This window comes from Pleurodeles waltl, chromosome 2_1, assembly GCF_031143425.1.
Source record: "Pleurodeles waltl isolate 20211129_DDA chromosome 2_1, aPleWal1.hap1.20221129, whole genome shotgun sequence".
In the NCBI taxonomy this organism is placed as follows: Eukaryota; Metazoa; Chordata; class Amphibia; order Caudata; family Salamandridae; genus Pleurodeles; species Pleurodeles waltl.
The window spans coordinates 122098949-122113919 of record NC_090438.1 but is presented as its reverse complement, the minus strand read 5'-3'; the positions used below and the strand labels follow the sequence as shown (position 1 = coordinate 122113919).

General features: G+C 40.6%; 1 protein-coding gene across 1 annotated transcript in view; it reads left to right on the top strand.

The window, feature by feature from the left end:
- Positions 1-14971, top strand: part of CHRDL1 (chordin like 1) — a 632262-nt gene that overhangs the window by 145467 nt on the left and 471824 nt on the right. The window contains exon 2 of the mRNA XM_069211416.1: positions 14525-14637. Within this exon, the coding sequence (XP_069067517.1) occupies positions 14525-14637 (113 nt within the window). The remainder of the gene's footprint in view (positions 1-14524; positions 14638-14971) is intronic.

Below are 14971 nucleotides of genomic sequence, written 5' to 3'. Positions count from 1 at the left end.
GTAGGGCAACCCTCAGATAGATCTGTTTGCCACTTGCAGAAATGTCCATTGCCCAAAGAGTTTTACCCTCCAGAGTCCAATGCAGAGAATCACGGGGGACATGTTTTAGTAGAAGTGGAATTTTTCACTTCATGATGCGTTTTCCCCCATACCTTTGATTCTTTGGATTCTGAAGAAGATTTGCTAGGACATAGCAGGTCTTCTTGCACCAGAATGGCCAATCAGTGTGCTTCACTTCTCCTAGCACCCCCGCCTACCACTCAAGGAGGACCTTATGTCAAATCAGAGGTTAGAAACTGCACCTTAACCTCCAGTTAGAAGATTGATTCTTAGCTCCTTCAAGTTGCCACCCGCGGTGGTCTACATGATCCTATCTCTCTGTCATCCCTTTAATAAGTCCATCTATCATGGAAGATGGAATAGGTTTGTTGCTTGGTGAGCTGAGTAGATCATGAACCCCTTGAAGGCTAGCCTTGAACCTCTCCGATTTGCGCTCTCACTGTCCAGCAGGATTACGTGGTGGGTTCTGTCACGAGGTACATGACAGCCCCATCATCCTATGCCTCCCTGATCTGTCATCATTCTTTAAGTCACTAATTGTTATTAGATTTCTGAAGGGACTGGTAAATACATTTCCACACCCTCCCTTGGCCATGCCATTTTGGGGTCTGAATTTTGTTTTACCCTTTTTGATGAGTTTTTGATGATAGCTCTCTTTGAGCCCCCTTCACAGGTGTCAACTGCATTTGGTGTTTCTTCTTGCAATCAGTTCAGCGAGCTGTGTCTGTGAATTGTAAGCACTGAGCACTGCGTGTCTGCAGTTGACATGCTTTTCCCCGGATGAGCTAGATCTCAGGACAGAGGTGGCATTCCCTCCTAAGATGATGACACCTTTTCACATGTAGCAATCCAGTTCTCTTCCTACTGTCTACCATACACTTCATCCCACCAAGGAAGAGAGATTGTACTGGCTTGACCCGTGCTGAGTTATCAGGTTAATATACAAATCACTGTAAAGATTTTTGATGTAATGACCAGATCTCTGTAGGATACACATGCAATAAGAATGGCACGGCAGGCCAGAAGAGGATATTATTCCACTGGATCCTCTTGTGCATTAAAATGTGTAACATCCTTGCAAATTAAGAGGCACCTTTGTACCTATACGCACTCTCCTCTAAGGAAGAATCCTTGACCTAAGCTTAAGCGAGGGGCATTCCGGTAGCAGAGATCTCCAGAGCTGTGATTTTGGTGTATCTTCACACTTTCACCAGTCACCATTGTATGGACTCAGAGATAAGGCAGGATGGCTATTTTGCACATTCAGTACTTAATTACTTTTTGGTTGGACCTTCAGATTCGTCACTGGGAGAGGGTACTCTTTAGGAACCTCTTCAATAAGTGAAGAATGTGCAGGTGGAAGTATGTATCAGAAGAAAAAGTTACTTATCGTTTGGTAACAATCTTACTGGTGGATACTCTGGATAGAATATTTACTGATCCCACTGTTCACTCTGTTCTGAAGGATGGTCATAGTTCTCTATAATAAGATACCAAACTATAGTGTCTCACTGCACTACTACAAGAATTGATGTAATTTCTTCGTCTCTGCCTTTAAGAACACAAAAAATATTAATGGGGAACTAATATCAGGACTCAGGGGCGGGTGCTATATGGCTCCAGTAACATCACCACAACCTCACTTGGTGTACTTTCAGAAGATAGACCAATTAAGTTTTTCTCTCTGAAACGCATCACATCATTCACCCAAATAAATGGAGTTCAAGAGCCTATTGACATTTCAGGCCCAGGTCCTTCCACGTAGGATGCTAAGGAGAACAAACATATAAATAAGCACTCGTTAACTAGGCAAACATGTAGAGGTCTTTTGCCCATACCCTTTCCCTTTCTGGAACACATGGTGCATAAAGATATCTGCATGTTGTGTGGGCCTTTTACAAGGTTGCAGTATGGCATATGTGCATCATAGGCTTGTAACTGAATAAGGTTGTTGTGTCCTTTGCCACATTTGCTGCTCACCACGTTTATATTTACCACATTGTTAAAAATCAAGATTGCTTCTTGGCCTCTTCATCAAGCAGAGGACATTTCCTACAGGACTGTCCCTTCTGGTGGATCTATTCTTGCACAAGATGAATGCACACTTGTCATGTATTGTCTGATGACAATCCGCCTTGCACCATCCATGTCTTAATCAGGTGAAGGATTGACTTAATGACTGCGATGCCATGGTTTAGACAGAAAAGTACAAATCCTTAAAGGAGGTGTCTGTGAAGTCGAGGGCCAACAAACCACACATGATTAGACTGAACTGGGTAATGCGCTTTATTACTGCAAATGTGTGGGCCTGAATGAATCTTCCCGCCTTGGCTACTGCATATATACATTTTACTACGTCACCGCTAGATGCGGCCATATTTGCACTCTGGGGAGGGGTGCAACTAATCATAGCCCTATGAGACTCCGCGTGGTGGGTTGGTGTGGACACATGCCAACACTGCAGTGTCCATGTAATGTGTTGATTCGGGTTCTGCAAAATGTTGAAAATGTTTGGTCTTATCAGGACAAAACTAAAGTCTTTATAGAAATGGGAGGAGATACCAGATGAGCCCAGAACGTTAAGACTTTCATTAATCTAAACACTTGACCTGCTTTCTCTTTATCAACAGCTGCAGTTTGGGACGATTTCAAATGTTTACAGATGTGTTCTCTGGTTTTCCATTGGGTTGGCTTTTATACAGAACCATGTAATAGCTATGATAGTTGCTGTCTCTCTTGCAAGTTTACCATCACATTTGTTTTTCAAATTGCAATAATAAATGCTTTACCATGTCTGATTTTCAAAACATTTGCTAAAGAGCCAAAAAGCTAAAAAGTCTGTCTGATTTGTGAACTTTTCACAAAATGTTTTCCGTGCCAAAGGGGGTACTAACCTACCCATTTAGAGAGCGTTTATTGATGAGCCACTCAAACATATAAACTTTGTCATGAGACAAACCAGGTAATCTTTCAAACTTATTTATCTCTCCCACTAACATGAGCCATAGAGACATTTATATAAAACTGCTGCCTTAACAATTTCACAGTTATTAATTAATGAGGGTGTTTTATGGTTAGTTTTCCAAAAACACATGACATGATACCAATCCTATTAGGAATAGAACTACCTCTATGTTAATTGTTAATCTCTGTGTCATATATGGCTCTCTTAGAGAGCTACTAGCGTGAACAACCAGATTGAAATTCGGAGATGCGAGCGCAGCTTCAGAATGGCGGCTGTGATCTCACCCACCTTCTTTTTTCCTCTGTTGGGTCTCCACATACCCCAGGAATGTGGGATAATACAGGCTGCAAAATGCCTACATCATTTGCCAAATTCCCCAATCAGCGCAGATCTCCGCAGAGCCCACAGTGCTGCCGGCTCTCCATTTGCAGTGTGAGTGGAGACTACAGATTTGGGCAGGTAGGGTGAGTGAAGGCAAAGATGGTGGTTGGGGTAAGTGGCAGGAGCCCATGCTTTTTTTTTTATAGATGAGAAGGGGAAGAAGTGGGTTAAACAGAGTGCGGTGGTGATTGGATGGCCAGATAGTCAGATAATATGTTTTTGAATATATATTTTGAAGGAGGGGCCATGTTATGCATGTTTTCTGATTACTCCTCTTCCCATAAGCAATTGTTGAAAGCAGGGGGCAGATGATTTTGTTAGGGGAGGCAAGCATAACATAACATTGTAGATGAGTAAAAAGATAATAACAGATTGTTTTCACTTTCATAGTTCTGAGTGACATCATAGACAACTCAAGAGTTGTCTACTCAATCACACTCATAACCCCTCAGTAAAACACATCCCTGTTTTTCATTGTTATCTATCTATAATTCTAATGGTTGTGCGTGGCTGTCACTGAGTGTAGGGTAATTTTAAGGATTTTGGTTGTCCCGGGCAAGACATATTTGGGGGACCCTGTACGGAACAAATACTAAATTATATGTTAAACTGTAACACAGAACCAGAAAACAGTTGAAAAATGCCTTGGTGAAGAAAAATTCCTAAATTCACCCAGAGTAGGAAGACTGACTCACAGTTAGAGGTAGGCACAGAGAAACAGATGTTTAGATAGAGATATGGGATAGACAGAGGTCAAATAGAGAGAAAATTCAATTTCCCAGGGGACCCCTTGGAAGGTGTGGGTCTGTGGGCCCTGGGCAACTGCCTACTTTGTCCATGCCTTAAAATATCTCTGACTCAGTGCCACAAGAAGTAATATCAGATTCTAAATCTGGTCAGTCACTGCAATAATGCAACTTTTGTTTCTTACTGCTGTACCATTATAAAGGAATTACAGGTTGCTCCGACAGGGCTCTCAGAGAGACAATTAGTGCATTCAAGAGTTTGCAAGTGAGGAAGTGAGGGTGTTTAATAGGTTGAGGAATGAGCATAGTAGGTTTCTGATGGGACTATGAGAAGGAGTCAGATGTAAGGAAGGACTCAGGTCAGAATCAACCATGCTGAGTTATGAAATAATTGGATTGGGAGGTGATGGGAAGGTGCAGATAGAGAAGAATCAAGGACATTAGAGATAGAATAAGGTCTGATAATAGAGTGGTGAGAAGGTATGAGGGGGCAGGAGAAAACATAACAAGAAGGAGGATAGCACTGGAGAGTAGAAATAGCTGCTGTATTTAACAACTCTCCTAAGAAGTCTACAGCTGCAGAGTTGTTTTGAGAGCATTCAATAGTTTATACGCTTTCAGGGGAAAAGGGAATGCCCCTTGAGCTCTCAAGCAGCATGTTGGAGGATGCCATGCTCTGCATATAGATGGGCATCTCCACTGCCTAGACCCCACTGCATTTTTCCAATTATGCTCACTTGGAGGGTTGTACTGTGAGCTGAATGGAACATCAGGCATGAATGGTGTCAGCAGGACTATGAAGGTCAGTACTGGGCAAAGGATGTCAAATTGGGCTAATTTTTCTTGTGCCAAACGGGCACCATGAGTTTCAGGAAAGGGCTTTGACAAAGCTTTATAATCTGATCTTCCCAAAATGGTGGTTCTATTCATAAATTAGCATCTGAGGTTCACAATCCAAGATGAAGTGTAGTTTTTTCCTGCATTATCAATTCTTTTTGCTTGGCTCTTTCCTCTTCACTGATGTCAGAGGCAGTTTGGCGCATTGCTAATAACTTCATTATTAATCTATCTTCAATAAACAACTGCAAGATTGCAATCCCTATCTGAGACCGTTTTAAGGCAACATTTGCTGTCCTTCACATATACCTTTCTGTGAAGGGTGGCTTCATGGCTACTGGGTGGAGACACCCTTTTCTTGGACAATTAAAAAGGGAACTAAACAGACCTTTTTAGCATCCAGTCCACGACAGTGGGAGGAAGTTGGATGACAAATGGTAAAGGAAGATTAGCAATGGATTTTGAGAGGATAATACGAAGTCTAACAAGAAGTTTGAAACATTGATGAGTAGGGCAGGAAAGAGAGTGGGAGAGAGAAGGATATTGAATTTAGAAGAGTGGACAAGCATCCTTGTGTGGATTTTGAAGCATAGGATGTGAGGAGTTTGGTTAGGTTTGATGGGAAGTACGTAGTGGGGTTTGGGGAGATGTTAGAATAGTGGTAATTATATAGGAGAGTAAGATCAATGAATGGAAGATTTGGAGAGGTTTGATAGCATAGGTAAGTTAGGGGTAGAGCAAGAAGGAGTTGAATATGGAAAGCTGAGGGCAAGGGAGAGTTGTTAGTGTGGTGTGGAAGTATGAGTAAGAGCGGCGTTAAAACTATGGGTGATTGGGTTAGGTATAAGAGAAGTTCTTCTCACAAGCACATTGAAACAGTCTTCTTTTTTTTATTTCTATTCTACTCACATTTAACATTTATTTTTGCAATGTTTTTAAGCTGTAGGTTCAGATCAGAGAGTAGTATTATGGTTTGCTGTGGATTGTTCTTGTGTTACAACATTAGGATCTGATAGCTGATTGATCCTTTTATGCTGTGTGTGGGAAAGTAATCTGGTGGAGTGGAAACTGGGTTACCAGAGGTCCTAGGTTTGTGGCTTGCTGATGATGGGTGTGTGGGTAAATGATAGTGGGTCTGTTGGCATATGATTGTTGGTGGGTGGGCATATAAACTGGCTAAATGCATGGGAGATTCTGGGAGTATGGATGTCTAATGATGTGATTGTGTGATAATGAGTGCATGTGCATGATTGTGGGGGGGGTGTTTTTCTGGTGACGAGTATGTGGGCGTATGATGATAGTTGTATGAGGACATGTAGCGGAGACGCGGCCGTGTCTTGGTTTTTCTGTGTTCCTCGCGCTAACACCGCAACGAGGAACACCGGAGATTCTGAGACAATGGTCGGACGCGCGGTTTGGATGCTGTGACATCAGGGGGCCGACTGCTGCGCGCTGGGGTGATGTTATTCGTTTTATGTTTATTTTATTCAAATAAACATTGGAAATTAGCACTCACCAGGCTGTGCTCGCTTTGTTTCCAGCTCACTTCAAATGGCGACGAACTGTGAAACTGAATCACCCCAGGCAGAGATTGCGTAGCCCACTCGTGATAGTTCTATTTCTCTTCTCATTGATGACCTCCTGGACTGCTGATATAATGGTGAGGGTTTCTGTTTTCCTCCCATGAACCTTCATTCAGGAGGTGATGGTACAGGGAGGCCCATTTTGGATGGAAAAAGTGGCGGCCATCTTTGAACGGCATTGATTTTCAACCTTCCTAGTGTTTTCATCAAGCAGAAGTTGTACTGGAGCCACCAATTCTGCGATAAACTATTTTCTTTTTAGGTTTTATATAGTCCCTGTGTCTGCGTTGCCTCTCTCTCCAGTCATGCAGTCGGTCAACCCTCTGCCACCTTTCTTGGAAACACCTGGTGAGCCAGCTATACCATGGAAGCAATGGTATGATGCGTTTGAAACATATATGGCTGCTATTGGAGCGTCAAGGTTCAGACCGGAAAGAAAAAAATGCTTGTTACTCCATTCTTTAGGTTTCGAGGGAAGGTCAGTGTTTAAACATTTACCAGATGTTCAGGCGGAAGAAGGCGAGGAACTTGACGAATTTGATGAAGCTCTTAAGAAATTGGCCTACAGATTTGATGCTCCACCGAGTTTAGTTATTTCAAGACATAAGTTTTTTAGGAGAGAGCAGAAAAGTGGAGAAGATGTTAATACCTACATTTATGCCTTGAGGAAACTTGCGTCAGAGTGTTGTTTTGACACATTTACGGATCAGTTAATACGTGACCAATTCATTTGTCACTGTTCTGATAAAGCTATAAAGCAAAAGGTATTGTCCTTGGGAGATCCTTCTTTGTCGGATTCCATCAGGATTGCTAAAAGCATTGAGACTGCTATTAAATCTGGTAAAGAATTGGAATATGCTCAAGCAGAACAGGTGAATGTAGTTCAGAGATCTGACGACAGACGCGAGACTACTGTGTTTTCTCACAACAAAGGGGAGGCGACCAAATCCAGTAGCTTTTTCAAGCAGACTAATATTTGTTTTAGATGTGGCTACACATCACATGTAAAAGGAGGAAAAACATGTCCAGCAAAGAGTGTTCAATGCAGATCATGTGGCAAAACAGGTCATTTTGCAAGGGGTTGTCAAAGTAACAAAAATAGTAACACTAAGGTTAATGCGGTCAGTGATGATAATGATGACAGGATGGTTGAGTTGATGACTGAAATGCAAGAGATGATTCTGGCTGTGGGAGACCAGGACATAGTAACTGGTCATCCCGAGCACTGTATTGATCCATACATTTTTGTTCAAGTAGGAGACAAATATTTAAAGTTACTGGCTGATTCGGGTGCCAGAATCACTATGATTACTCAGGAGCTTTTTGAACAAAACTGGGGCACACGAAAGTTGAACCCACCAGATAGGACTCCGATTTCTTATGAGGGAAGGAGGATTGATTTAGTAGGTTTCTTTGAAGAAATTATGGTTTTCAAGGGTCGACGCATTTTTGGGAAGGTCTATGTGGCAGTGAAAGGACTGAACATTTTAGGATGGTTTCACCAAGGGTTGTTTGGAATGTTTTTTTCCGCCCAGGTACGTGTGAACAGGTGACGGCTATTAGAGACTCCTCTGATATTGAGAATTTGTTGAATGAGTTTCCAATGGTTTTCTCAGGTGAGTTAAGAAAGATAAGAGGCTTTACACACAAGATTAAGGTGAAGGACAAGGACATTCCTATTAAACATAAGCTGAGATGTGTGCCATTCAGCGTCAGAGATGAGTTAGAAAAAGAAATAGAAAGTTAACGAAGAAAGGGAATTATTGAACCCAATGATTCTTCCTTATGGTTATCTCCGTTGGTGGTCGCAAAGAAAAAAAATGGGGATTTGAGAGTATGTGTTGATTTGAGGGCACTTAACAAAGAGATCTGGGTAGATTCCCATCCTTTGCCTAAGATTGGTTTCGATGCTCTCCTGTATTAATGGAGCGAAATTATTTTCTAAACTTGATTTGGCTACCGCTTATCACCAAGTTGAATTGACACAGGATTCTCAGCACTTTACGTGGTGAACATATCAATATTGTCGTATGCCGTTTGGTTTGGCGTCAGCGGCGTCAGTATTTCAGAGGATAATGTCTACACTTCTCAAAGGCATAGACAAGGTGTGTATTTTTCAGGATGACGTGTTGATACATGCGTGTGACCGAGATGAACATGATGCAATTTTGAAACAGGTCTTGAGTAAGTTTGACGGTGCTGGTGTGGTGTTGAAAAGAGAAAAATGTCAGTTTTTACAAACGTCTGTAGAGTATCTTAGTCATGTCATCACAGCTGAAGGTGTGCATCCCAGACCAGGTCTGGTGGATGCGATTGTAAGTGCACCAGCTCCTCAGGACAAGGGTGGGGTCAAATAGTTTTTGGGACTTTGCGAGTTCCATTCTAGATTTATTGAAAATTTTGCAACACTAGTCAAACCCATTTCTAATCTGCTCAAAACTAAAGCTGAGTTTGTGTGGGATGCTGAGTGTATGGAAGCTTTTGGCACGATCAAGCGGAGGTTGTGTAGTGCTAAAGTTTTACAATCTTATGATCATAACTTGAAATGTTACTTGACAGTGGATGCCAGTAAATTCGGTCTGGGTGCTCTCTTGTCGCAAATGAATGAGAAACAGGAGCATACCATTGGGTTTGCGTCAAGAGTACTCAGACCTAATGAAGTACATTATTCTGTAATTGAAAAAGAATTATTGGCATGTTGGTGGGGTATAGAGAAATTTAAGTCATATTTATGGGGAAGACATTTTTTTCTCCAGACAGACCATAAGCCATTAGTTTCTATTCTAAATGGTACCAATGTTAAAAGTAGCACACCAAGAATTGGAAGATTTGCAGACAGGCAATTTGATTTTTCTGTGGTACACATTTCTGGGGGAAAGAACGTGAGAGCTGATTACCTCTCCAGGTATCCAATTTCTGAAGACAGTGAAGAGGAAATGGACTGTCATGATGAAAACTGTTTCATTGCGGTCATCGATTTGGAACGTACTGGGTCGTTCACCGAAACGTAGTGGAAAGAAGCGGCTTCAAGTGATCCTGTACTCTCTAGAATTTTGACATACATTGAGGAAGGTTGGCCACATGAAAAAAAATGTAATCAGAGTGAGCAACCCTTTTCAAAGGTGTCTGACGAACTATCTATTGAAGATGGTGTATTGTTGAGAAATGATAAGATTGTTCCTCCTGATGTTATAAGGTCCAAGATTCTGCAAAAAGCACATGAAGGTCATTTGGGTGCTACTTTTACTAAAAAAAGGGTGAGAGAATACTACTGGTGGCCGCAAATGGACAGAGACATTGAAACATTAGTCAAATCATGTCATATTTGTACATCTAGTGGTAAGACTCTCAAAACGTCAACTCCTCCGCTAAGGCCAATAGAATGTCCGGCAGGTCCCTGGGAAAAGTTAGGTATCGATTTGCTGGGACCGTTTAATTCTCTTTCTCCTAAATTACGGTATGCTTATGTTGTTATTGATTACTTTGCCAAGTGGCCTCATGTGAAGTTTGTGAGTCATGCAGATTCCACGTCAGTTATAATGTTTTTAAAAGATGTATTTTTGGAGGAAGGGTTTCCCAAGGAACTTGTGTCGGACAACGGGGTTCAGTTTGTATCCAGTGAATTTGAAAGTTTTCTGAATGAGTGTGCCATCAAACATTTAAAAAGTTCTCTCTATCAACCGCAAACAAATGGTTTGGTTGAATGATTTAATATAGTGATTGGTGAATGTATTCAGTGGGCGTTAGCTAATGGGTGTGTAGTTGATGCTTCTGTAAAGAGTATGCTCTGGTTTTACCGAACAACACCTCACACTAGCACTGGGGTATCTCCGTTTGAGGCACTTAAAGGGAGAAAGCCGGCCACTCTATTTAGGCCAGTTTGGTTGTCTAAATTTTTCGAGCATGCTACATGTAAGGAACAAATACACTCAAAGGTTCGTTCAAATGTGGAAAAAGCTCAACAAAGACAGAAAATGTATTATGATAAGAAAAAGTGTGTGAAGGATGTCCGGTTCACCGTTGGTTCAACGTTGGTGATTGGGTGCGGGTTAAATTGCCGGTATTTGTCAAGAAAGGTGACTCTAAGTTTTCAGAACCATTGAAGGTTGACAAAGTTTGTGGTAATGCTGTGCATGTTGACGGACGTAACTGGTGGAACATGGGTAAAGTTGTAAAGGTGGAATCAAAGGGGGTTTTGTTGCCTCCTCAAGACAAAGGTGATCATTCTTCGAAAGCGAAGGAACGCTTAAATGTACAAAAATCCGGAGGAGCAAAGAACTCCTGTTCGAAGGAGGGAGGTCCGTGCATAGATCTTGTGCCTATCAGGAAAAGTGATAGAGTGCCAAGGGTACCTATAAGGTATTGTTAAAGAGGATTTGTTTATGTTGAATTTTAGGTAAATGTTTCAGTACATGGCATGTATAGCTATCAAATGTTTGTTTGTTTCTTTTAGGGGTATATTTATAAGTTTTTTTTCGTTTTCGTTGTTTTGTTTTTTTTGTTGTTAAAAGGGAAAACTAATTGTAGTGCTTGTGCAAAGCACAATGTATTAGCAGCGTTCTCGCTGCGCGTGCCGGTCAGCTGTGATCAGCTGTTTGTGATGCCGCACACGCACCGGAGACGCTGACACGCGGCCGTGTCTTGGTTTTTTCGGTGTTCCTCGCGCTAACAACGCAACGAGGAACACCGGAGATTCTGAGACAAGGGTCGGACGCGCAGTTTGGATGCTGCGACATCAGGGGGCCAACTGCTGCACGCTGGGGTGATGTTATTCGTTTTATGTTTATTTTATTCAAATAAACATTGGAAATTGGCACTCACCAGGCTCTGCTCGCTTTGTTTCCAGCTCACTTCAGGACATGATGGTTATGTGTGAGTCTCTTGGTGTATGTGTTGGCATTTGATGCTGTGTGAATGCATAATGATGGCTAAGTGTATGGCATAGATCTGTGTGTGTGGCTTTATGAATATATGAATCTAGCTGTCTGATGGCGGGTGTGTGCATGTATGTGGTGGTGACTGGGTAGTTATTTGATGGTCAGGATGTGTGAACTTAGAGGTGAATATGTGGACAGATACTGGTTGTGTGGGTCTATGATGGTTACTATATACCTGTAACATGGTGGGTGGGTGATTTGTTTTGGTGGTAAGAGTGTGGTTGTAGGTGATGGGGGTGGGTTGCCTGTTGGTGTATGATATTGGTTGAGTGAGTGTGTCAGTGTATGACTGTGGGTGTATGGGCCTATAATGATGATTATGTGGGCGTGTGATGGTTGGTGTGTGGTTGTAAGCTATGGTGGATGTGTTGCAATATGATGTTGGCTGTGTGGTGATATAATATTGGATGTGCGGCTATATAATACTGGAAATGGGTGTATGACAGTAGAGGTGTTGTTCACTGATGTTAGGTGTATCGATTTTTGATGATGAGTGTGTGTGAAACTAATGGAGGTTGTGTTGGCATATAATGCACATATGCTGGCTTATGATGGTGGGGATGTGGGTAGAGTATGTGGCTGGTTGATGTGACCTCAGACCTACAAGAGTTGTGAGATGCTTACAGCTCTCCCAGAGTTCAGTTCAGTTGTGATACACACGTTAGAAGTGATGTAAGCTTCCCACAACTTTCTCAGGCCACAGAAGAGTGGGGCAATTAGGAGCTACTCCATTCTCTTTTTTTTTTAAACCTTGGCACTAATGAACAACCCACGGGGTGCGAAAAAAATGCACCTTTCACAAGTGAGTAAAGTAGTGAGAATTTGCATAAAATGTCCCTACCCCTAAGCAATTCATGGATGGAGCAGGTGAGCACAAGGCCATGGTGTATAGTCTTTACCCTAACTCAAGGGGTAATACAATCGACACACATAATAATTGCCCTTCAAGCTTTGAACAAATTGTTGAGTAAAATGGGAGGGTATGGGCACTTACTAACCCTCCGTTGTTCATAGGCAAGACCAAGGAGGAAAGTAATGAACTCCCACACACTTGAGCAATGGAGGTGTGTATCTCTCGTTGCCCTCACCTGGCCTGGTGGGTGGGGTAGAGACCATATTTTATTTAGCTGTCTGCTTGGCCTATCATACAGGTTGAATAGGGATGGGTGGGATGCTGCTATTGCTAGTTTTGCCTTTTTCCTCACCTCTCTGTGTTCGTGGACATAGACAAGGGAGGGAAATGAGTATGTACTGCGCTTGGCCAGCTACATATTTTTTTAAATATTTTGTTACTTGCCAGTTTTCATAATTTTCCTATCAATATTGCAAGCCTAATACAAAAGAGACAGTACTTACATGAGTGTGTGTACTCGTGTTTTGGATTATATCTAACGAACAGCTGCATAGAAATTTTACAATGCCATGAAAAGGCACCTGATGATGAAAAAGAAAGGTTACTGTGCGTCAGAAAGGATGTTATTAAGTTGGTAGCAGGATACCTCTACAAGCTCAATAAAGCCATTCCAGTTTGGTCAGGACACAGTTTTGAGAGAATCTCTTTTCAACCTCTGGTAATTATAGAACAAACAGCAAGCAATCCTAATGGAAGTGTTTTTTAAGCTGAAGTGCTAACACTTTTAAAATAAATAGCACAATAATAAGACTCAGAAAAAAGAACAAGCAAAATGACACCAAGATATTCAAATAGGTTAAGGGAAATCATGGATGTTCATTTTTAAGGTTTTAGGGCAAAAGGTGGCAAGACAAAGTACAGCATCAATCAAGTGTCATATTTTAGGTAGTTCCCTTTAGTTTACCAGAGGGAGACTCCACAGTTGGTCCGGAGATTTCTGCATGGTGAAGTATAGGGAAAATGTAAAAAGTTTATTAGCCTCAAAACATTATTTAAAATATTGTATGACAAATATTATTGTAGATTCGTTTTATACATTTATTTTAAATATAGAACTATATAAAAATGCCACAGCACTATTAACTTAATTTCCAATTATATTTTCAATTAATATAAATATAAATTTCATTTTCAGAAGTTTAAATTAAATGAAAAAATCACACCTGAAATAAACGTTTTGTACTGCGCATTAATAATTATTAAAAGTGATGTATAGAATTTAATAACAGTAACTTAATAATAAAATATATTCTTATGTCGATGTTTAAATGTAAAACAAAAATATGTTTATAATGAAACTTAATATGTACTATTTTTTATTTATTTTTAACATTTAATCATATTCATTTATATGTTTAAATATTTTAAACAATGAATTTTAATTTAGCATTATTACCGATAGGGTTTTATTTTAAGTTCCTACCTGCATTATTTTCTGTGCAAGGGTGTTGCGCTACCATGGGTTAGCTATGTGTTGTGCTAGATTTTTAGTGGCACCTTATACTCGTAAGTTAGGTTCCATCCACTTTTTCAGTGGATGGAAACATGCAAGTTACACTTTTTGAGTAATTTTACACTCAGGTTTTGTAAATAGTCAAAAAAAGTAAAGTTCTCAAAAAGTGTGTAAATTACAAGTGTAAATTTGCTCACAAGTGTAAATTCCCTCTGTGAATAGCCCTGCGTGTGTTTGACTTGTGAATAAATGCTCTTTTCCACAAACCTGGTGCACGTTTGTGAAAGGAGGCAAAGTTATTAAGGGTGAAAAAGATAATTCCTTTCCGCATCGAGCCCACCATCTTCACAAGAGTGAGGGACCAAGCTTTGTCATATACGAGAGACACTGGTGTGCCCAAAACATTGAAATATATTGGTCAGGCTGTTGAAAGAGGATGTGCCATTGGACCAATGTTAACTCACTATGAAAGCTTGTTTGATTACTGATAAAATATATACGTATTTAAAATTATTTTCAAATTCTAGGTCAAGTTGTACCTATTTGTTTCTCCTTTCCTCTTCTGTCTTGCAAATGTCAATTTTACAGATGTCTCAAAAACTCAATTAAAATATTATAAAATTAAAGTCTATAAATGTTATTCCAACAGATTCAGAGACATACTGTGTGTTTCAAGACAAGCGGTATCGCACTGGAGAAAGATGGCACCCCTACCTGGAACCGTATGGACTGGTTTACTGTATCAATTGTCTCTGCTCTGAGGTACAGTGCATGATTTTTGACAATTGTAAACATGTTGCATTATTATGAGAAAGAGTTGAAGATTTTGTCTAGGAAATATACAGCTGCATTAAGAGATTTTTCAGAAATGTGTTAGTGAATTGTATAGCACCCCAAATGGATTAGAATAGTATCCTTTATATTGGTATCAAGAAATCGATTTTAGGCCGGCTCTAATTGTTCCAAAATTGAATCTCAATTTTTCTTTTTTTTTGCATTTAAATGTACTGATAATAGATTTCTTAAGTATTTGGCCTTAAAATATATTTTCTTCAAAGAAGGTGTTAACATCCCTAATAGGTAAGCATCTATTTCT